The sequence below is a fragment of the Sceloporus undulatus genome, chromosome 6, assembly GCF_019175285.1.
Source record: "Sceloporus undulatus isolate JIND9_A2432 ecotype Alabama chromosome 6, SceUnd_v1.1, whole genome shotgun sequence".
In the NCBI taxonomy this organism is placed as follows: domain Eukaryota; kingdom Metazoa; phylum Chordata; class Lepidosauria; order Squamata; family Phrynosomatidae; genus Sceloporus; species Sceloporus undulatus.
The window spans coordinates 5,707,379-5,731,061 of NC_056527.1; the positions used below are offsets into that span (position 1 = coordinate 5,707,379).

The window sequence follows — 23,683 nt, forward strand, 5'->3', positions numbered from 1 at the left end:
GCTTTTGTTTTCATGACTATTATGAAACAACGGGGAATGATGACACTTAATTATCTGCAGATGGAGGAAATGCAATTGATATCTCTAAACCTGCTTGCTTGGACTTGGTGTTTAGAAGTGATATTGGGTTTAGATTCTTTACTAGAGCTTGAAAGTAACCAGTTACCAATAAAGAGACATAATAGGAGTAGAAGCTTATCAGCTACATCTGAGTTAGTGAGGGATAGATCCCCCCGCAAGAATTTCATTCGCAAAAGAAGCAATGAATGATTTTTGGCAGTCTTCCTCCTCCTGTGAGAATGTCTTCAAAAACAGCTCAGTTTTCAAATACTATTTGCACTTCAGGACTTACTTTGTAGAAAATTCAAAATTGTGTGTGTGCAGAAAACAGTGGTTTTTGGCACTGTAAATGCTGTTTTCCACACAATAAGAGCTGCTTTCTGTGCAAAGAGCCCTATGTGTCAATTAGCACAGAATAGCCCCTGAATTATGAAGTTTCTCATCAGACTAGGATTCTTCTCATTTTTTCCTGAGAAGCGCAGTTTTCAAATATTCTTTCTGAGGATATCATTAGCTGGTCCTCCAGAGACTCTCCTCCTGCAAGGGGATGTTGGACCCTTCCTTGCCATGATAGATTTGTTTATTTTGTTTATTTTTCCAATCCTGAGACATTCTGAAGGATGAACCCACACCAAGGCTAAAGACAAAACTGAGGTTTAATTGTAGACACATAGCCATTCAGGTCAATCAGACTTACGAATATTGGCTTGTTTCATTTCTCCCTACATCTGGAGAGTGCAGTTTCTGTACCAGGATCCGGATAATGCAGATAAAGAGCACAAAATTGATCTGTTGGAGAGAGAAAACAGAACAAAAGGAGCAATCAAATTCCAAGCAGAATTGGTAAACAGGGCCAAACCACCAAGGGCAAATCTACATGGAAATGTATCATGTGAACTGCTGTGGATTTTCACACATTTGCATCAGTTGAATTGTTTCACTTTCCTGTGCAAACTCGCATCTATTTGCATTTCTTCACCCTCCTTCTGTTGAAAATGTGCAGTCATCCAAATCCATCTGTAGCAGATGGATAGCCACACATTCATAATATACACCCCTATGGATACTTGCAGATACTCTGGTAAAAACCACGAAGGCTTCTGCTGCAGTTTGTGGAGTTCCCCCGTACCTTGCAAAAAGCCCAAACTCCTCAAATTGCATTTGATTACATTCTATTAGAATAAAATGAGGATTATGATCAGCCCTCCATTTCCATGGATCCTTTATCCATATAGAATATAGAAATTCCCCCCCCAAAGCCCCAAAACTCAAACCTTGAATTTGCTATTTTATATATGAGGCACCATACTACTACTGCACTGTATATAATGGGACTTGAGCATCCTTGGATTTGGGTATCTATGGGTCTTGGAACCAAACTCCAGAGGATACCAAGGGCCCACTCTATTTTAATAGTACAGACAAGCCCCAAGTGATGCCTAGTCCTCCATTATTGTCTTGTCGAAAGATGAGGAAGAATTTACTGCACTTCAGTTGTGGACAGAATCTGTGGTAAAAAAGCTTCACATAAAAGATCAGGGAGAGAAACTTTTGGGAAAGTTTCTCTTTCTCTGAAGATGCCAGCCACAGATGCTGGCGAAACATCAGGAAGAAACTCTTCTAGAACATGGCCACATAGCCCGAAAAACCCACAAAAAACCATAGAGATCAACCTGCAAAGACATGCGCCTTGGGGCATTACAAGTTAAGGCATGACAGGACGGCAGCCATCTTGGGCCTGACATCAGCCTGCTTGGGACTTTGCATTACATAACATCGCAAGTATGATGATGTCAAGCCCACAGAGCACAGCCATGCACAACGTCGAGGGCCCAGACAGGCAAAGAGCCTCCCTCAGTTAACCAGGAGGGACGGCACTCAAAGGAGGAGACGGCAAGGCGACGCGTTTGCCACAAGTCATTCCCATGGTCTCACATTACGGCCTCATGCCAGAAAAAATTAAAAGGTTAAAAAAGCAGGCATGACTGACTGTGGAATCCAAACCTGTTGAGACAGACTGCAATGTGCCCCAAAGTCATTTAGTCGGCTGCGCTTTTCCTGGTTTTGGGAAGAAACTTTATTTCATCACATTTCCTCAAAATATTTCTAGCCAATTAAAGGAACAGGAATCTATACACATTGCAGAATTAATTAATCTTAACTAATTTATTAGTTAATCAGAATTAATTGAATTTCAAAGGAAGCACCTTTCTGTGTTGCTAATGGAGTTTAAATTTTTTGGGGACTTTGAAATGCTCTCAGTACCTACATGGCCAGAAGGAGCACTGGCCTGCTTGCATAGCATATGTGCGTTTTGTGCCTTCAAGTCATTTCTGACTGATGGCAAATCTCAGGTGAACCTATCATGGGGTTTTCTTGGCAGTTTTTTTCAGAGGTTCACCCTTGCCTTCCCCTGAGGCTGAGAGAATGTGACTTTCCCAAGGTCACCCAGTGGTTTTCATGGCCGAGCTGGGAATCAAATTCTGGTTTCCAGAGTTACACTCGAACATCCAAACCACTATGCCATATGTCCCTCCAGACCATCTTAACTCAGAACAACATGAACAACATTTTGACAAAAAGCAGGCCTGTGACTAACATCGTCCAAAAAAAAAAAAATCCTGTATGATTTGATGATGAAGAAGCCACTGGAGTTTCAAAAGCATGCATCATGTATTTTGTGTGTTTTGCTTGCTCCAATAAAGATCTTAGAATCATAGAATCATAGCGTTGGAAAAGACCGCAAGGGCCATCCAGTCCAACTCCATTCTGCCATGCAGGAACTCTCAATCAAAGCATCCCCAACAGATGGCCATCCAGCCTCTGTTTAAAGACCTCCAAAGAAGGAAACTCCACTACACTCCAAGGAAGGAATGTGGTTCCACTGTCGAACAGCCCTTACTGTCAGGAAGTTCCTCCTAATGTTGAGGTGGAATCTCTTTTCCTGGAGCTTGCATCCATTGCTCAGGGTCCTAGTCTCTGGAGCAGCAGAAAACAAGCTTGCTTCCTTCTCAATATGACATCCCTTCAAATATTTAAACAGGGCTATCATATCACCTCTTAACCTTCTTTTCTCCAGGCTAAACATCCCCAGCTCCCTTAGTCTTTTCTCATAGGACATGGTTTCCAGACCCTTCACCATTTTAGTCACCCTTTTTTGGACACATGGCTCCAGTTTCTCAACGTCCTTTTTAAATTATGGGGCCCAGAACTCGACACAGTATTCCAGATGGGGCCTGATCAAAGAGTGGCACTATTACTTCTCTTGATCTAGACACTATACTTTTATTGATGCAGCCTAAAATTGCATTGGCTGATTTGCAGAGTTTGGGTGTTATTGTACATTCCAGCATTGTGTAGGACAGAGGTGCGGCAGTTAAAGCTGGGTCAAACTGCTTTAATGCTGCAGTGTGGATACAACCTAAGCCAGAAGATGCAAACATTTTTGAAGGCTGCCAACTCAATAGCATTTTGACTAGGAGAAGTGGCAACTACGGATCTATATCCTTTACTATTCCATCTTTGAATCCAGGGATGAAAAATTATGCTAGTTTATTATGCAGAAGAAAAGGAGTCTCTCCAGATTTGACTATCCCAAAGAGTTGTGGAAGAATTATCCTGCAGAGAAATTTATTTTTCCTACAAGAAAAATTGTTTTCTGCACAGAAAACATGCATCCTGCTTTGGAAAGTGGCTTTCTGAAAATGGAAACCCATTTTCTGCAGGTTTAGTACAAAAACTTCCATGTGGTTTTTCTCTCAACCGAGTAATTCTTCCACAACACTTCAAGGTACTGAATACAAGGAGAAAATTATACAAAATTCTCCCTGGTCTATTATTCTTCTGAACAGGGTTTCCTGACTGTCATGAAAGACATTTTTCAAACATGGGTATGATTACTTTAAACTATTTCTTCCCATCCCTCATGGCAGCTGGTGGCTGCTCCTCAGGCAACCGTGGCAGTACATTTGCTCCGGGTTTTAGTCTGCATGTTAAAGGACCTGTCAAATGTGCTGAAACCAGATTTTGCAGGTAGGCTTTGGCACTTTCAATGACTCCTTTCAAATTTTAAATCCAGAGCAGATTCACCGTTCCTCTGAATGTGGCTTGGGAGGCAAAGTTTGAGGACTTGAACAAAGAGAAGGAAAGCTTCTCGAATCCAGTCAAAGAACTTACTCCTCACTTGCTGGTCTTATAATGGCATAAAAAACAACAATTGCTAGACTAATTTTGCAGGCAAGAATAGCACACCTCTACTTTGCACCACGGGGAAGAAAAATCACTCATTTTCAAGCCTGCTGTTTTTGGAAGGCAGGCTAGCAAAATAAAAATACTCATTTTATTTTGACTTGAGGGCAGTGCGGACAGCAGGTTATCCCTGAACTATGCGAGAAAGACTACTCAGTCATCTTATTTTTCAGTCATGGCTTTGCAGGGGATCGGGAAGAAATGTTTGCTAAAAGGTGGGGGGGGGGGATAAAGACGATTCTGCTCCTCCTGTGCTTAAAAGAACATGCTTCCGGTACATCTGAATAGGGCTCCAACATCCAACAGAGAAATCAGTGTGAAGAACTTGAGATGCCAAATACAACACAAGATGCAACATACGCTTCTGATTTAAGCATCTTGCTAAAATGGATCTGAAGTTCATCATTTACTAAACCAGGGATGCATGGGCATCTACACTGTAAAAATAATACAGTTTAACACCATTCTAAGTGCTGTTGCTCCATCCTATGGAATACTGGGATTTGTGGTTTTACCAGGTCTTTATCCTTCTCTGGCACCTCACGACACTACAAGACCCAGGATTCTGTAGGATGGAGTCATGGCAGTTAAACTGGTACCAAACTGCATTATTTCTACAGTGTGGATACACTCCAAGAGAGACGGATGCTGGTGATATAGTTGACCTAGACGATTATCGGACACACAGGTTTGATTCAAACATACGTACATATGTGCTTTGGGATTGATGAAGCCTCCAGTGAGTCCATGAGGTGAGTGCTAACCACAAAAACAGCTAAGGATATCTGATATGAGGCATAAATTCCTTCCATCTGCAGTGTTAGCTCTAATATGGCCCTTTAGATGTTGTGAGGCTCTAATCCATCAGCCCCTTTTGGTATAGCTAATGGTGAGGGATGTTGGGAATTATAGTCAAACTATCTCTGGAGGAACATAAGGTGGAAGCCCATGTTTTATGGATTATTTTCTCTGCTTTCTGGCTTTATTTGCTATGAAACAGCCATCCCATGTGGTGCCTGTTCTTCTACCTTGAAAATCACCATTCCTCGTTGCAGAGAAAGTTAATGAAGACACCACGAAATCATTTTTTTCTCCACCTCAAATGCTGAGTTTCTTGGCATTAACCCAATCCCTATGAGTGCCCAATGTCCTTAATGCCTCGGGATTTTCTTTTTGGTGTCCTAGTTCTTTCCCCCCTCCTACTTTTAACAATCATAGCAAATCCCAGTAATACCTTTAATTCTTATAATCAGTGTGCATGTAAGACACTTCATGCCTATTTCAGTCTTCTCTCTGCTTTCAGTAATCCTTAATTTCTCTCTCATGCACAAGAGTATTTCACTGAGGAAATGTTCTCTGGATTCCAGCCTCTGCTACCCAGAAGCCTATGGTTCTTTCCTGAATCTGAATCTCCTTCCAGAAATTTGTGAATTCAGTTTGTAAATGCTTGGTTCCATCAGGGAGAGAGAGCGCAAACCCACTGATGGTTTATGATGCAGAAAAACCACCACATGCTAACATTCCCAAGTGAACCTCATTTTGAATTTGTACTAATTACAGTTGGTCCCCAGTATCCACAGATGCTTCATCCACAGATTCAACCATGCAAGGCTTGAAAATATTAGTAAAATACATAAATTCCAAATAGCAAATCTTGATTTTGCCATTTTATAAAAGGGTTGCCTTTTACTAGGCCATTAGGACAATGGGACTTTAGCATCCTCAGGTTTTGATATCCATTGGGGGGTCCTGGAACCAAACCCAGCAACGTCCACCTGGGTGATGGAGGTTTCTCTTTTCCTCACTCTTAGACCTTCTTAAAAATCTGTTCCAGATGGTCCCCTAGCCTCCAAGAGCAGATTTTAAAGGGAAATGGAGGCGCATCAGGGAGAATTTCACCTGTCCCAATTCCACTGATGGATCAATTTCATCAGTAGGAGAGAATAGTTGCTTGTCGTCAGAATTATCTGTTGGGCTGGCATAACATATAGTGGCATTTTGACAACTTGCAAAGATGCTGCGAAGATTGAGATGAAGGGTGCATCTGGATCATAAATTGCCTGGCAAGAATCAGTGAACTTGAAATGACAGTTCTGTTGCTGTCAAGCAAGCCTCTGCATTGCCTAGGACACTCAATCAATCAATCAATCAATCAATCCTTTCTTATTCCACTTTTCTCTCAACAGTATAGAATTAAAACATGATACCAGGATCACAGCTAGGTTCTATGAACAAAACTCTGGTTACTATTCCTGTGTCTCTGCATGCATCCTCAAAACAACAGCAACCGACTGAAATTTAATGCAAGTGAGGCTTTGCTAGCTGTTGAAAAAAATAAAGATACGTTACCAATATAGAAACCAAAATGGGAGTCTTGATGATCCACCAGTAAGGAGATTCGATTAAGTCCCAGCAACTGAAAAGAAATAACTATGTATCAAGAGTGTCTTCTGACACTTGGTATTTTCCTTGAGGAGAGTCTGAAGAATCTCTGAGGAACTAAATTGAAAAGGAATAACGTAACAGCAGTCCTATGAAACATCCCAGCCCTGCGTTCCTTCTGTGCAAAATTAGGCTCAGGGAACAAGACATAAATCTTTCGCATGACAAATACAGTCTTTTGATTAAGGTATAGAGCTGGAAACAACTTGTTCCACAAAACTATTTACTCGTGATTTGACTCCTTGCCCTGGAAAAAGCCTTATAATTAAATTACATTATGATCATAAATTAACATCCAGCTATGTTCTTTGTGTTCTGAAGGTCCTAGAAGATGATATTGTTGCTATGCACACAGCTGCAGGAACATAACTGGATGCATCTCTGCAACACATCATTCTTCACCAGCCAGTAAAAGGTTGTGTTGAAGGGGGATTTGGTAAGAAAAAAGTGGGTTTTGGGAGGGGTCTTCATCATTGTGTGGGTCAACAAAGCATTCTAGCCTAAATCAGGAGTGAAAGTTGTGCATTCCTCTAGATGGGGTTGGGCAACAGCTCCCAGCATTCCCCACCATGGTCTATGCCCACTAGGGCTGATAGGTCTTGCAGCCCAACATCTAGAGGAGTGCACAGTTCTTACCCCTCTCCTACACAATCCAAAATGGTCTCTCAGGTTGAAGCCTGGTATAAGGAACATGTTAGGAAAAAATTGTCCACTTACCCAATATCATCATAGTGGATCCTAGTGATGGTCCAGGCAGAAATAAACAGTGTCGGTGCCCCTGCCAATGAAGGATTAGATATCTATTGATTAGATGAGGTTTTGGAAACAATACGCTACAAAAACAATGTTCAGTCCAGAATAAGGCAAAACATGTTGATCTAGATTTTAAGCACTCCTGGTCAGAAACCTAACATGAGTAAAACCAAGCGAACCTGCTCAGACACAGGGGTTATTCCAACCTGTTGTTGTTGTTGTTGTTAACTGCCCTCGACTCATGGAGACCCTGTGGCTGAGGCATCTCCAAGACCTCCATTCTCCCCTGCTTTGCCCAGGTCTGGCAGGCCCAGGCCCATGTCTTCCTTGATCAAGTCCAACTATCTGGCATGTGGTCTTCCTCTTTTTCTACTGCCCTTATACCTTTCCTAGGCATCATTGTCTTTTCTAATAATTCATGCCTTCCATGATATGGCCAAAGTATGACAGCCTCATCTTAATCATCCTGACATCAGGAAAAGTTGGGCTTGATCTGTTTAGAACCCATAGTTTATTCCATGGTAACATCTGACTCTTCTCAGCATCACATCCCAGATGAGTTTTTTCTTTCTTTTGCTTTCTTTCTTCCCTGTCCAGATTTGCATCTGTACATGGTGTTGGGGAATACCATGGTTTGGATGGTCCTCACTTTTATGACTTAGACTTTAGGATCTTGCCACCACGTAATTTGCTATGGCTCAAGGCTAGAGAATTTGGGATTTGTTAATTTGTAAGATATTTAGCTTTCTCTAAGGATTCCACAGCACAGAGCAGGGGAGTTAAAGGTGGTGTCAAACTGCATTATTCCTGCAGTGCAATGCAGCCGCTGAACCTATAGTTTGAAAATATGACTTTCCCAAGCTCTGGTGGGTGCTAACCTTTCTAATTCATTTCGAGGGACCTCAATGAGCATACAGGTTCCAACCCAATAAAACAAATATTAGTATACAAATGGTGATTCAAGAGGCCGGAACTACAATATACCCGTACCCACAGAATAGGATCAATGTAATAATTAAAAGGAAGAAAAGAAGGAAGGAGCAAGGAGAGATTGCTTACCCCAGCCAATCAGAATGTACCACCAGAAGTACTTCTCCTGAAAGAAAGAGATAACCAGAAGCGTATGAGGATACAAGCCTTCAACCAGGAGCCAGAAGAAGTTGCCATGATGCAGTACGGAAAGAAAACCATGTCTGCCGTGCAGCCAACCTGCAGAGAAAGACAAGCCCAACGTTTAACTGAGCTGGAAAATTGCTTGCTATTTGTGATCGATGAATTAAGTAATTTAAATGAAATAACCCAATTCCTCTAGGCAATAGACACCCAGCCACCCACCCATACATCCTTAAATATAGAAATAATAAACTTCCTCAAAGAGCCAGTGTAGTGAGTGGTTTGTGCATGGAGTAAGGGTGACTCTTGTTGCTCTTCAAGTCATTTCTGACTTATGGAGACCCTACAGTGACCCTATTAGGGGATTTTTGTGGCAAGATTTGTTCAGAGGAGGCTGCCATTGCCCTTTCTGAGGCTGGAGAGCATGTGACTTTCCCAGGTCACACAGTGGGTTTCATGCTGAGCTGGGATTGAACCCGGGTCCCTAAAGTTGTAGTCCAACACTCCAACATTACACACACTGGCTACCTAAGGGTGCATCTACACTGGAGAAATAAAGCAGTTTGAGTTCTGTAGCTTCATCATCCTATGGAATCCTGGGACTGGTAGTTTACAAAGTCTTTTGCCTCTCTTCCAAGTATGCTGATGCGACAAAATCCCAGGATGCTGTAGGATGAAGCCATGACAGTTAAAGTGGTGTCAGCCTGCATATTTCTACAATGTTAGATGCACCCTTTCTTAGCTGTGTCCACCCCTTAATACTCCCCTCCATTGCGGTCTCTCCTCTGCTCTTGTCTATTAAGACTGGGAGCTCCTAAGATTGCGGGAGCAACTGCTCAGCTGTAAAAGCTGTTCCCGAAGTGGACCAAATCTCTCTGGGACCACACTATCCTGCAGCAAGAACGGATTTTTTTTTTGCACTGTCCACTGCAAAAATCACCTTAGCCAGGATATACCTAGTCATTTCTTAACTTCTGCCAAGTTTTTAAAATTGTGTGGATAACAGGAAGCAAAGGAAGAGGAAACCACCCCAGAGGACAGAAGAGGAAAGCAGAAGGAGTCAACAGAAGGCTACCTTCAGGTTTGAAGCGGGCAATTCAACCGAAATCAAACCAAGAAATTCACAGCTGATAGCTGGCTCCCAGCCCTTGCATGCCAAGTCAACCGGATTTTCAGATGGTGCAGAAACAGCAGGATAAATGAGGGACAATGACTACAAGGAAAGGAGTCTGGGCTAGCTCAGTGGAAGCTTGTGACAAATAGGGGGCCATGACATCTTAGTGCGAGTCCTGCTGTACATGACACAACTGCAGCATCTACAGATGGCCAACAACCCTCCACTTAAACATATTTTGCAAAGGAGAGCCCATTACCAACCAAGTCATTCCACTGGTCCCTTTCACAGTAATAATTAAAGCACATCATTCCATTTCACCTGCCATGGCACACCTATGGAATCATAGAATCAGCAGGTTAGAAGAGAGCGCAAGGGCAAGCCCACTGCTTAAAAACCACCACAGAGAGACACCCCACACTCTGAAGCGGTATCTCCGCCACTATCAAATAGCTCTTATCCTCGGGAGGTTTGTCCTAATGTTTAGGTATTTTGTATGTTGGTGAGGCACATGAGACCTCTGGCTGAGCATTTGAAATACTTTTCACTGAACTGCAAATCCAAGGATTCCATAGACTGTTGCCATGGCAGTTAAACTGGGATCACAGTGTTATAACTGTGTAATATGAAAGGGTCCATTGCTGAACTCCTAATATTTGGCTGTAAACTGCCTCCCTGTAAATTCCACCCATTGGTTTTGGTCATGCCATGTGAAGCAACAGAGAACAGCTGACAGTCGTTCAAATAGTTGAAGACACTTCTCTTCTCTTCAGAGCTTGGAAAAGTTTTGGGGTTTTTTGGACTACAACTACCACCATCCTTCAGCCAGCATCTTTTGTAGAAATAATATTGATTCCCTAAATATTTTCAAGTGAAATTCTGGAGGGCTGAATGGACGTTAATTATGAAAGTTGCAAACCAGAACTTGGCAAAGTTAATTTTTAGGACTACTGCTCCCAACATCCAGCTGGAAGACTTGGAAGAGTTGTAGTCCAAAAAGTAACCTTTCCAAGCATTGCAATAATTAGCTGTCTTCTGTCCCCACACAACCAGCACCACTTATCTAAGATGTTGCCTCATTTTCCAAATATAGGGAATGACTTTTCATGCACAGATGACCACAGTTTGCCTCCATGTGTCTGATGTAAACAGTTGGTCAGCCGTGGGCATTTGAACTTAAAGTAGTACTTCATGTGCCTAAGGTATTTTGGGGGGGACTGGGAATGGAGAGATCATTATTTTGCCTCTCTGTGATTTTCCTCTCTGTCATTTCTTAACATTGTTTTTGCTTTTCCGTTGTCATCCAGTAGGGTTGACTAAATGTCATGCCAATGACTCTCGCCAATAGGCATCGCTCAATTTGTGCTACATTAAATATAGTAACAAATGACCAGTGGCGAAATGCAAAGGGACCCGCAACGAATATCAAATCTGTAGTGGTGTCACTTCATAGCTGATTCCCAGCACAATTCAGGTAACTAGAAGGTTAGTTATGAAAGTATAGGATTCATGTTGGGTTCTCAGGAAGGGTGCAAATTTAAGTTTACAGAGCCTAACCACGTCTGTCCTTTGGCCCTAAAAGTCTCATGTTCCCATTCACACAGCCTTGGCATTTCTCTTTTCTCTGCCTCAATAATTCCCTCTGACAAGATGGAAATGTCAAGACATTTAAAGCTCATTTTTCCATACAGACAGGCTACACACAATGTGCAAACCCATGGCCATCATATGTCAGATTCCAAACAGAATTTTGTCTAGATCTGTGGAGGGTGCTGAGCAGACAACATGGAAGAACAACAGTCTCGATCCATGATGTGTTTACCTTATGAATCTATCTGTTCCTCCAAGCCAGCTCCCCAGTTCTCACAAAGGGGTTTCCAAGGTCAATGGCTAGAATTTCTGTATCAGCCGCTTAGTTAAGTACATTCTAAAAAGCTACATATACTTAACTAAGTAAGTACAATTCAAAGGCATAGCTGTGTTTGTCTGGAAAATCAGTATGCAAAGGGATCTTGTTGCACCTTTCAGACTCACTGAAAGAAAGAAAATGGTAGCATGAGATTTCGTAGACTTGAGCTTACTTCCTCAGATGCATGGGCTAAGTATAGTATAGTTAGTTATACTGCACTTAACTAGGTAACCTGTCCTAGGGTGCATCTACATTGTAGAAATAATTTGCAGTTTGACACTGCCTTAAATGTCATGGCTCCATCGTACAGAATGCTGGGATTCAGAGTTTTATGAGAACCAGCACTCTTTGGCAGAGAAGGCTAAAGAACTGTAAAACTACAAATCCCAGGATTCTACAGGATGGGGCTACAGCACTGAAAGTGATGCCAAACTAATTTATTTCCACAAGCCTGACGGCAACATCATTCACCTATGCACTGAGCGTTGGCAAAATGGACCTCCTTTTCCCCAGGCAGCCTGGTAAAGTAGGTTGGGAGGGGAGGTTATGATTGTGGCAGTAGTGTCACAATTGTGACTTAAGACCCTATCTCATGGGGTAAAAAATCTGGCTTACCATTCATGGTCCTACCATATGTAAATCACTGCCAAATCCACTGCCTGGATACAACCCGGATGTAGACCAGGCTGAAACCGCACCCAGCTGGCCTCTTTTTGAAAATGGAAGCTTCCAAATCTAAAAAAATGGCCATTGAAGCATCTTTGGGGACCAGGGCAATTAACATATGATAGGACCTGGATGCAGCCCAAATTATTATTCAATTCGGGAAATGTCAGCTGGCTTTTTTACCCCATATGATAGGGTCTTTAGGCTGCATTTGCATTGCAGAAATAATCCAGTTTGACACCACTTTAACTACCATGGAATTCAAGGAACTGTAGTTTTGTGAGACCTTTAGCCTTCTCTGTCAGAGAGCTGATGCCATAACAAACTATAGTTCCTATAATTCCATAGCATTGAGACATGGCAGTTAAAGTAATGTACAGCTGGATTATTTCTGCAGTGCAGATGCTGCCTAGGAAACCAGAACAGGTCTTTTTTGAAAGAGGAAGTGAACACGAAGTGACTTCCACATGCGTGTATGGCCCCAAAATTCTCTTGGCAAGGTAATGCAACCTGCTAGCCTTCAACAGTAGCCCTTGTCTTGATCCACGTTTCTCCCAATGATATGCAATGGTGATTATGCCAAGCCCCCAAACCACACTGTCCCAGTTCAGGCACCTCTTAGCTCTGTTTCCCTCTCTTTTCATTCCATGATCTTGGCTCAGTGAAGTCAGCCAAGAGATCAACCTCCTGAGCTGACACATACAACCAAGTCTAGAAAGCCAGATAAAAACAGTACAATCCCCTCCACCTGCGGCAGTGAATGGTGTCAATTGTCCGGCTCATTTTCTTGTTCTTTCTGCAAATCAAGAATGGTTGTTCTCAATGCCTTTTTGAGACTGTTTTGTTTCTTGCCAAAAAAACCTCTACAAGGCACTAGAATAGAAGGTGGCATGTGTCTGTTGGTTTTCTTTTCCAGCCTTAACACATTTACACACCCGGCTGCAAAAACAAGAAAACTACATAAGCATGCGGCCAAGATAAGGGTGAGATAGTGCAGAAGCCTGGACTGCCCGAAAGGAGCATGAAGTTGTTTCATCATGGGGAAGAAGAGCTCAAGAAACTCACTGTTGGGGGACTACAAGTCCCCAGAATCCCCCAGTAAGCAAGGGGTTTCTGGAAGTTGCAGTCATGATTTTCACATCCCCAAGCTCAGTAATAAAACGTAATTTGGATAGTGTGTAGGAAGGATCATCCCCACATGCTTTCCCCCATCATTGCCCACTCCCTTCATCCCTTCAGTGGCACAATTCAGGAGAGTTTGGAGATGTCCAACCGATCACAAACAAGGCTTTCAGTGGCCATGCAGTGGCAGAGGGTTTCTGTGATTTGGCTTGGAAATACCTGAAGCTGGTGGATCCACCAATGCAATATCCATTAATTGAGCAAACTGAGATTTGTCTATTTTTGCTGCACATGTCATTAGGTGCTTCCCAGTTTTTGATTCTTTTATAACAGGGATGAGCATATATTGGGGTACATGTAGCCCTCAGAATGACTAAGTGCAGTGCTGGAACCCCCACATAAAAATGTTTCGATTGGTAATTTTTGTGCAATTCATTTTGTCCTCAAAATCTGCCAAAATCTTCCAAAACCAGCTAAAAATGCAGCCTGTTTGCTTCCCCTAACCCTCCACAGCCTGCCAAACCTCCACAAAACACCAAAAGAAGAAGAAAAATCATTCAAAAAGGAGCCCAAAGTGACCCCTCGCCCTTTGCCCCGTTGTCCTCTCCTGTTTTACAATTCAGCAAAAAGTGTTGCATAACTACCACTAAACTACACCAGTGTAAATGTACACTACCCAAGTATAATGCAGGATCACAATCTGTTTTTATTGTCAGTTGCCAATGGAAATGTAAGATAAAACATCAAGACACAAATACGTTTGACCCCAATGCAATTTAAATTGCCTTGCAATCCTGTTTTCTAGAAATTTGGCAACACTCCTGATTGAGACCCCCCCCCTCCAAATTTGCCACCATCACCTCCCAAGATCTTCTGGGAGCAACCATGATGGTTAAACAGGAATCACAAGGATAAAAGTTTGGAATGAGGATATAGGCTCAGAAAAGGTGAAATGAGAGACTTGTGGGGGAAATTCGTGTGTGTGTGTGTGTGTGTGTGAGTGAGAGAGAGAGAGAGAGAGAGAGAGAGAGAGAAAGCTGAAACGATTTGGAAGCTATGGCGGCTACTGAAGACATTGGAACAGGACTCCCTTCCCCTTCTTGTACTTCCAGAATGAATCCCTTCCTTTCACCATGTAGTTTGCTGTCTTTTTTGAAAACAGAGGGGGAGGAGAATTAGATATGAATCAGAAAGAACACAATGGTCCAAACCTTATTAATATAATCTTTCTTTTTTATAGCATCCTTTTGTATTGCTTTTGTTAGAGACAGCGTTCCAAAAAGCCACATTTTCCTAGGAAATGTCGAGGCGGAAAATGTTTCCACCAAGGCTTCAATGACATCGTCCTACCGAGCCCATTGTGCACATGCTTCTCAGTATGAAATGATTGTTGAGAGCAGAACTGAAAGATCTTGCACGGAAATCTTTCCTTTGAGTTTGGAAGTGGGAGTGCAGGGTGTGAAATTCGTGTGGGGTGAAGGGTCCCTCAGTTTGGAGGGACATGAGATTGAATGATGGCATGGGATTCCAAATTTCCATTGCCACCCATCTCTTTTCTTTCTCACAAACCCCTTGGGAATAATGGGATGGGAGGATGCGCCATTGTTCCAAGAGCATTGTGGCAAAAGAAAGTGGCCACTCCACTGAGAGACTCCAGGAGGAGTTTTCTGCAGTGAACTGGTTCAACTAGTTCAAATGCTACTCTGGTTCAGCTGAAATGCCCTCTAAACTTTCATGGCTTATGAAAAAGACTAGGGAGAATGAGACTTTTTGGATCAAAACTGTTTGAAGCTTGTTGTTAAGTGTGTTCAAATAATCTCTGACCCTCTTCTGGGGGTTTCTTAACAAGATTGAGACTTTGTCTGCAATGGCTGGGAGAAGACAGCCATGTTGGATAGCGACTCTCGATTCCCTGATCAGCCATGAAACCCACTGGGTGACCTTTTGCAAGTCACATGCTCTCAGTCTCAAGGGAAGCAATGGCAAACCTCCTCTGAACAAATCTTATTATTATTATTATTAACCTTTATTTATAAAGTGCTGTAAATTTACACAGCGCTGTACATACAATCTTTTTAATTAGACGGTTCCCTGCCCTCGGGCTCTTACAAAGAAAACCCCATGACAGCTTTGTCTTAGAGTTGCCATAAGTTGGAAATTGGACTTGAAGGCACACAACAACAGCAACAAGGCTGGTATCCCAGCCCCGGAGCTGTCCTGACCTCCCCTGTTATCTGGCTCTCCTTTCCTGCACTGGGGTGGCACACATGTCCTGCTGAGCCAACTGGCACATCTGTCACTGCTACAGGTCACTCACTTAGACTTCAGGTCAGAATGAGGTGCCCACTACAAACACATGGCTGGGCACATGGTCCTGAGCTCAGAGCGCACGACTGGCAACAGTGAGAGACGTGTAGGACAGCTCAGTGGGATGTGTGCAGACAGGTACCCCAGCATGGGAATGGAGTGTTGTTAGCCTACCCTCCACCCCTCTAGCTTGATATGGATTTTTCATAATTCATATCTAGTGTCCATCAGGTTTTTGGAGAAGTCATGACCTGTGGAAACAAGGGCCATGCTGACCTAGATGCATGTAGAAGACCTAGATACCACTGTAAATGAGTTTACTGATTCACTCCACCCTCCTTCAGGCTATGAAGGTTAAGGAAGCCCCATCGCAAAGCAGTTAAAGACCATATCTCCACAACAACAATTTCAACTAACAAGATGAAATAAATCAAATAGGTACTGGATATAAACCTTTCAGAGCTGGATACACTGGTAAGAGAGACCCATTTCTACCACACTCCGTTTGTCAAGAGTCTGAGCAGAACTGTCTTTGTGTCAACCTGACAACCTAAATGCACAACTCCAGCTGAACTGACTCAAAAACTAAATGCTAAAAGAACATGTTGTCCAACTCGGCACTCTGCAGGGCACCTGATGAACTGGAAGTACTGGTTAGCATTACTCGTCAACATTTGTTAAGTCTGTAGAAGCTTAGCGGCTCTGAATGCTGACAGCTAAAATCAACATCCTATTCTGAGAGGCTGATGCTGTGCAGAGCTAGGCAGGCTTGGAGCCACGGAAGTCAAGGGTCTTTTCCCCAATGCATTTTTTCTTTTTTGGCCAGAGTTTGGAACATCATTTCTCTTTTAAATGGACTTTGTTACCTAGGCTTGCCAGGCTGGAAGCAGGGTGGGACTTTAATCTTGAATTAGGGATGGTACAACTTGATTTTTTCAGATTTCCAATGCATGTTGAGAACTATGATGCAGTTAGGACACCCAGGATTCCACACTGCCCCCCCCCCCCCCCCCCCCCCCCCCCCCCCCGCGATGATAGGAAACTGGGCAGGTTTTCTACAAAATGGTGCAGCTTGTGCAGAGAACTGCATAACTTCCTAGAAACTACATATTTCACTACAGAAACTGAAAAATGTACGACGTTCAAAATGGCAATGGCTGCAGCTTCAGCCAACTCCAGTTTCTTTTTTTGCTGCATAATATTTGGGTTGCACAACATTCAAACCAGCAAAGTTTGCAGACTCAGTCAGCCAGTTTCTTTTTCTGGGGCACAACATTTATTTGTGCAAACTTTCAAACCTGCAAAGGCTGCAACCATGTTCACCACATTGTCTGCAAGTACGGTCAGCCCTCCGTATCCACAGATTCTACATCCATTGATTCAATCAACCACAGTCCACACAAAATTTCTAAATACACACCACATATTTATAGCACCATGAGTCCACTTTGACTACCATGGTTCTTACCCTATGGAATCCTGGGATTTGTAGTTTGGGGAGGCTCTAGAGCTTTCTGTATGAGAATTATGAACTGCTAAACCCAGGAATCCACTGGATGTTGACATGACAGTTAAAGTGGAACCAGAATGCTGGAATGGTCCCTGATGTTGTAACCCATCTTAACCATCCATGGACCTGCTTACTAGACAAATCCTGCCCATTGTGGCCCTGTTTGTGCTATGTACAGTTGGACCCTCAACATCCATAGAATCTACAAGATGCAACCACCCATGACTTGAAAATATAAATAACAGTAATCCAAAAAGCAGAACTCAATTTTGTCATTTTATACAAGGAACACGTTTTACTATACCCTTGTATATAACAGGACATGAGTATCTACAAATTTTGGTATCCATGGGGTCCTGGATTCAAACCCCAGCAGATAACAAGGGCCCACTGCACACAGAAAAACAACATGAAGTGGATGGGCCTTTTTATTTCTCAGAAAGCTGTGCAGTTTTCTGAGCAGAGTGAAAAGAGAAGGGTCATAGGGTTGTTGGTTTGTTTTTTACAGCAAAACTGTGCAGTTTCTCAAACTCCTGTGCAACTTCCCAAACTCCTGAGCAATTTTCAAAAATGATGCATTGTTTGTTGTGTGGAGAGTTTTGAGATGCCATTTTATTTCCGGTATAAGTTTTTGGAGAGGCTGGGAACTCCAAGTTCAACCTCAGTTGGGAAACTGGTGAATTTGGAGCAAGGTACCATAAATCTCCATCAAACAGGACAAAGGTACCTGCCTTCCAAATCCAAATTATTAGCTCCAGCTATCCTCTCCTAACATGGCTATTGCCTTACCCATGAAAACCCTGGAAGAGGACGACAGGAGTGTCTAGCACTGTTCTTCTTGCTGATATCTCCATGTCTTCTCCATTGTCAATAGGAAGTGTTTGGAAGGTGAAGGAGGACAGGTACCTTCACCCCTTTTGATGGGGATTTATGGTATCTTATCCTGTCCCATGATCTGTTAAGGATTAAACCTACAGAAGCTCCATTCTGTATCAATCAGAGCAACCCTACTGATAACTGTTATTTAAAACATATGGCTAAGTCAACCTCTCCCAACCCGGTGCTCTGCAGATGACTGAGACTACAACTCCTATTAGCCATAGGCAATATGCCTGAGCTGGCCCTGGGTGATGGTAGCTGTCATACCATCACCTGAAGGAAACAGAAGCGTGGAAAGATCAATGGAATGAAAGTTCCCCCCTCTTGAAGCTTTGACAAATGACAAAAGCCATTAACTGACCGAGCTCACAAAGCAGTGGTCCGACTCGCCACTCTCAAAGAGGATGACATCTTTGATGAAAACAGCAATCGCTCTCATGATGAAGGACATGAAGAGGTGCATGTGGATATGGTTCCGAGTGCAGTGCAGTTTCCTGGATGGAAGAGAACACAAAAAAGCATTTGGAAAGCTGGCCAGAACAACTGTTTTGTTGTACAGTTTAAGTTCAAAAGAGATTTCAATGTTGTTATGAGTGCGATTATGCACAGCTTTGGAGAAAGCTGGGAAGTAATACGGAACTTCTACAAATTAACAAATGCACATTAAGCATGAATTTTATTCAGAGAATTATGTTTTAGACTGCAACACCCAGACTCCCAAGTTATCATTCACTGGACATGCTGGCCAGAGGATCCCAAGAGCTGTATTATAGTGCATTCATGTCATATGTAGATGTGCCATACGCAGCTTTCAGCTTGCCAGAAGAGGCAATGGTGCGCCACACTGCACCGTGGGCACCGCACCATGCTTACATCTTCTTCAATAATACTCCAGCATATGTGGTATTTTTCTTACGTGGGGGCCTGGAATGGATCCCCCACATAAGGGAAGGGTGCACTGTATACAAAAGTAACTGCTCTAAGCTCTGTTTTAATTATTATTAATTTAATGGCCTATATTAAAACCTAAAACCTGGAAAGTGGGTTAAGCTGAGAGAGGACAACATTCACAAAGATTGCCTACTCAGCTCCACCTCTGAGGAGGAATTCAAACCCTCAGCAAAATGTAACACTTCCAACCATGCCCCATTGGTTTACCATATTGCACCCCTCAAAGGAAAATTCATAAGCCAAGGAATTCCATACACCCCTTACCTGAAAATACACAGGACTATCATGGCTGCGGTTAAAGCAATGAGAGACAAACTGTGTCCGATGGTGTATCCAGTTTTCACAGTGCCATAGAATGCAGTCTAGAGAGACAGAAAGGTGAATAATTACCTGCTTAGATCTTCTCGCAGTGGGACATTTGTCTTTTGATACCCGTTATTTTTTAAATGTGGGGTGGGTGATGTATTGCATAAGGGGTCAATTCCACTGCAAGCAATAGAGGATCTCTAGAGCCCTGCCTAATAAAACATCCTTCCTGCATTTCCACAGCAACTAGTCTAGAGGGCCCAAAGCTTGGGTCCAGTGTGAACTGTCTGGACAACATCCGGCCAGTTCAGCGCCAAACGCAAGGTATAATAGGCTTAAAACAGGTCAAAACACAGTAGGCCCTTGGTATCCGCTGGCATTTGGTTCCAGGACCCACCATGGATACCAAAATCTGTGGAAGCTCAAGTCCTATTATATACAATGGCATAGTAAAATAGTTATATAAAAAGAAAAAAAATATCAAGCATTGCTCTTGTAATTTATATATTCTTTGAATATTTTAAAGCCACGGATAGTTGAATCTATGGACAAAAAAATCAGTGGATACGGAGAGCCAACCACAAAATACTTTTTGCTCTGGATCATCCCTTAGCCCTCCATTGTAACACTGGGTGGCTGTTCACATGTACGTCCCACTGTGCCACCCAGCGCTACTACCTCTGGTGCAAGCCACTTGCTTTGAGGTCAGAATAAGGTGCCCAGCAGTGGTTGCACACAGAATGTGCAAACAGCTGCCCAGCGTCACAATGGCGTATCCAAAGTAATGGGGGGAATGTCAGGCCAGCTCCAGGGCTGCTCTTGGAGTATTCTGGCCCGTGGATATATCATCTTATAAGGGTAACTTTCTCAAGCTGAGAGTAACTTTCTCATCCCTTCCTACTTGATCTTTTTTTTTGCTCTCAACCAGAGAGAGTGGGTATTGAACTTAGACCATCCACCTTTTTGACTTTTTTTCAGGAGCGTTTATATGTGTGTGTGTGTATACACATACCATTTTTATTTACACCACACATAAATATACAAGCATACAAATCATTGCAACCATTTAACAAATTTAACCATAGATTTATTTATACTCTATATTACTTATGCAGTCACCCCTCCAAACTTGCACATCTGGGATCTGCACCCTCAAATATCCGTGGAGGGACGACCTCCACTATTTCCAATGATGCGCATACATGGGGCGCACACCATTCAAGCCTATGAGGCTTGAATATGCGTGAGCCTCCGTTTGTGCTGAGGGGTATCTGAAACAGATCCCTCACAAAAAAGGAGGGCCAACTGCACTCTATATGCATCTTTTATTTTAAATTCATAGTTTCTAATCGACTTTCTCATCCCCCCCCCGTACTTGATCCCCCCCCCCCCCCCAACCAGAGACAGCAGGTATTGCACCTGGACCATCTACATTTTTATCTTTTTGCCTGGTTTTCAAAAGGCTTTAACTCTATGGATTTTACAAATCATATTTAATCATAACTTTTTACAGGATTTAACTAAAATTTTACAGGGTTTAACTAAAACAGTTTAAACAGTATTGGTTTAAGCTGCCTTGTGTTCTACTTCTAGAAACGGTGGGTTATAAATGAAATAATAACGATGATGCCAGCAACAATACCTATGGCTGGCATGTGGCTGCTGGGTGTTAAGGTGGCTGGTGTGTGTGTATTTGGCCAACATTATTTATTTAGTTATGCTTATGTAACTAAATAGCTGATGTAGAATGCAGATGAATAATAGTAGACACAAAGAATATGATCTATCATCAAATTTTACTTTATGGTCTTTAGGCATGGGCTTAATTTTATTTATCGATCATAAATTTAGTTTAGAAGTTGCTGTTTGTATTGGGCTGTGCCAAAGAACATCACAGCTTTTGCAAGCAAAGTATGATAGAGAATAGAATTCTTAATTGTTGTAAAGTCATTCTAGGAAGAATGGAAACATTAACCAGGAAGTCACAGAATGACCTTTTGTGGTGAATGCGATCTCTTGGAGAGAGTGTATGTTCTGGCTGTTTGCAATGGCTGACTTCCATTCTCATTACCTTCCAGGGCTCCAAGTGCAAGGGAGAAAAAGTTCCAGCCCCCAAGGTTTTCAAGGGACTGTTTATTGCCAGGAATGCTGAAGGTGCTCTGCTTCTTCGAAGGTCACAATGTGGCCACAAAGTGATTTGGGGGACTCCTGGCGTGGATCTCCAGGAGCAGTGGATCACCACGTTGTACAAATACTGTACTCCGTTGCCAAGAGAACGCAAACAATTGCCTCTTAATTCTTCTTGAGGCTTTTCAACTCATAGACATCAGAGATGCCAGTTTGGGAAAATGTGGTTTTGGCCATCATAGTAATGGCCATTAATGAGCAAAGGAATCAACTACCATGCCATTTTAATGTCGCTCTTACATCTGCATAGAAGGCAGAGCTGCATCTGGATACAGCTACATCTGCACAGAGAGAATGACAGAGTGAAACTTTTGGATGTCAATTCCCAGAATCCCATCTCCCTGGGGATTCTGAGAGTCCAAAAAAAAAAAAAATCTGTTCCCATGCTTTGCATTGGCACAAAGAGGCAAGGATTGGTGCAAGGTGGCAAAGACTTTGGACCAGATTCAGTGTTAGTCCCAAGTAGAGTTGAGTGCAAGTGAAATTTATTTGAGTTGCTATTACTTACAAATGGCTCATTGGGGCTAAAATTAGAAGTTCAGCAGATCCCAGGTTCAAACTGTGGCATCTCCAGTTATAACGGTCAGCTCAATCCCTCTTGAGATCACCCCCCCCCCCCGATAAGACACCCTTTCACACTACACAGTTACAACTCACTGATTCTACTTTATCTGCCATGGTTCCACCCCACAGAATCCTGGGATATGTGGTTTAGGGAGGAGGACTAGAATTCTCAGCCTCACTAAACTACAAAATGCAGCATTCCATGGAATGCAGATGGAGCAGTCAAGGTGGAATCACACTGCTACAACTGTGTAGTGTAAAAAGGCAATTCTGGTGCAAAGATTTTCCCCCAGGCCAGATCAAGACTAAACCATTATTTCCCATAAACTTCCCAAAAGGGTATGCCTAGATTACCCAGTAGCTTTTGTAAATGAGAATATCTGTAAAGAGATAGTAATGGAAAATAAGGTTAACCTAATAATAGAAATAAGAAATGGCAGGATTTAGCACAGATGGCAAAGCTGCTGTTTCATATCCAGAGTTGAATTGGGTTCATAACTTCCATTTCACATATACATATATGATGCAGTTCTGCTGTTCTTTCTATCAAGAATATGAAGACATTTGCCAATTTTGACAGACATTTCTAAAACCGAAATTGTGGAATGAATTTTCCCTGTTCCTAAAAGGTCCTGAAAGAAAAAAGTCTGTTGATTAAGATCTGCAAGCAGTGATGCCTTTTTTGAAGCCACCTCCAAAGCATAAAATGCATTATATGGTACTTAATACATAAAAATCATTGCTTTCATGGATGCTGTTGAAGGCCAAAAGTACTTCAAAAGCAAATGTACAGAATCCCACCTTGTTAATATATTACTAACCTCTTCCTCAGGGACTGTGTTGTTGGGGTTATACCCACAAGCCGCTCCGTAAGAAGCCGGGTACATACTGGACCAGCCCTCGGGGGTACAGTTCCTGCTCACGTTACCTAGAGGAGAATAAAACAAGATATTGATCAGGCTCAATGGCTGCAGCTGTTGACAGGCCAGAGAAAAACCTACCTGCCTGATATATGGAATTGGTGATGCATCTTGATGTTTTTACAATTGACATCCAAAGCTGGGTGTTGTTATAGTTTTTTGTGGGTTTTTTGGGCTATGAGGCCGTGTTCTGGAAGAGTTTATTCCTGACATTTCGCCAGCAGCTGTGGCTTTGGCATCTTCAGAGAATACTGGCAGGGAAGAGAGTGGGGTGTGTGTGCACACACACACACACACACACACACACACACATTGTTGGTTGAGGGGAAGCAATTTGCAGTCTGTGTATTGTTCTGTTGTTGAATGGCAACAGACCTTCGACTTCACACTGGGTGTTGTTGGTTTTTGTTATTTACCTGTTTGTTTTTTGTTTTTCAAACATTAGGACTAGTGAGCAGGCATGCAATCTACCGCTGATTTCATTCTTGAAATAAGCAACAAACCATTTAAGCAGAAAATATTTGAAAAATTGCATCGTTTTCAAAGATTATTTGCTGTACCTGACATATTCTGCACAAAATTTGCAGAATAAGTCACATACAGCAAATAATCAGCATTTCCTGCAAAACAAA

General features: G+C 42.5%; 1 protein-coding gene across 1 annotated transcript in view; it reads right to left on the reverse strand.

Moving 5' to 3' along the window:
- Positions 1-23,683, reverse strand: part of VIPR1 (vasoactive intestinal peptide receptor 1) — a 102,818-nt gene that overhangs the window by 11,997 nt on the left and 67,138 nt on the right. Inside the window, 8 exon segments of the mRNA XM_042477378.1 lie at positions 758-849; positions 6,658-6,724; positions 7,468-7,528; positions 8,563-8,667; positions 8,670-8,712; positions 18,485-18,617; positions 19,339-19,436; positions 22,953-23,059. Coding sequence (XP_042333312.1) covers positions 758-849; positions 6,658-6,724; positions 7,468-7,528; positions 8,563-8,667; positions 8,670-8,712; positions 18,485-18,617; positions 19,339-19,436; positions 22,953-23,059 — 706 coding nt within the window.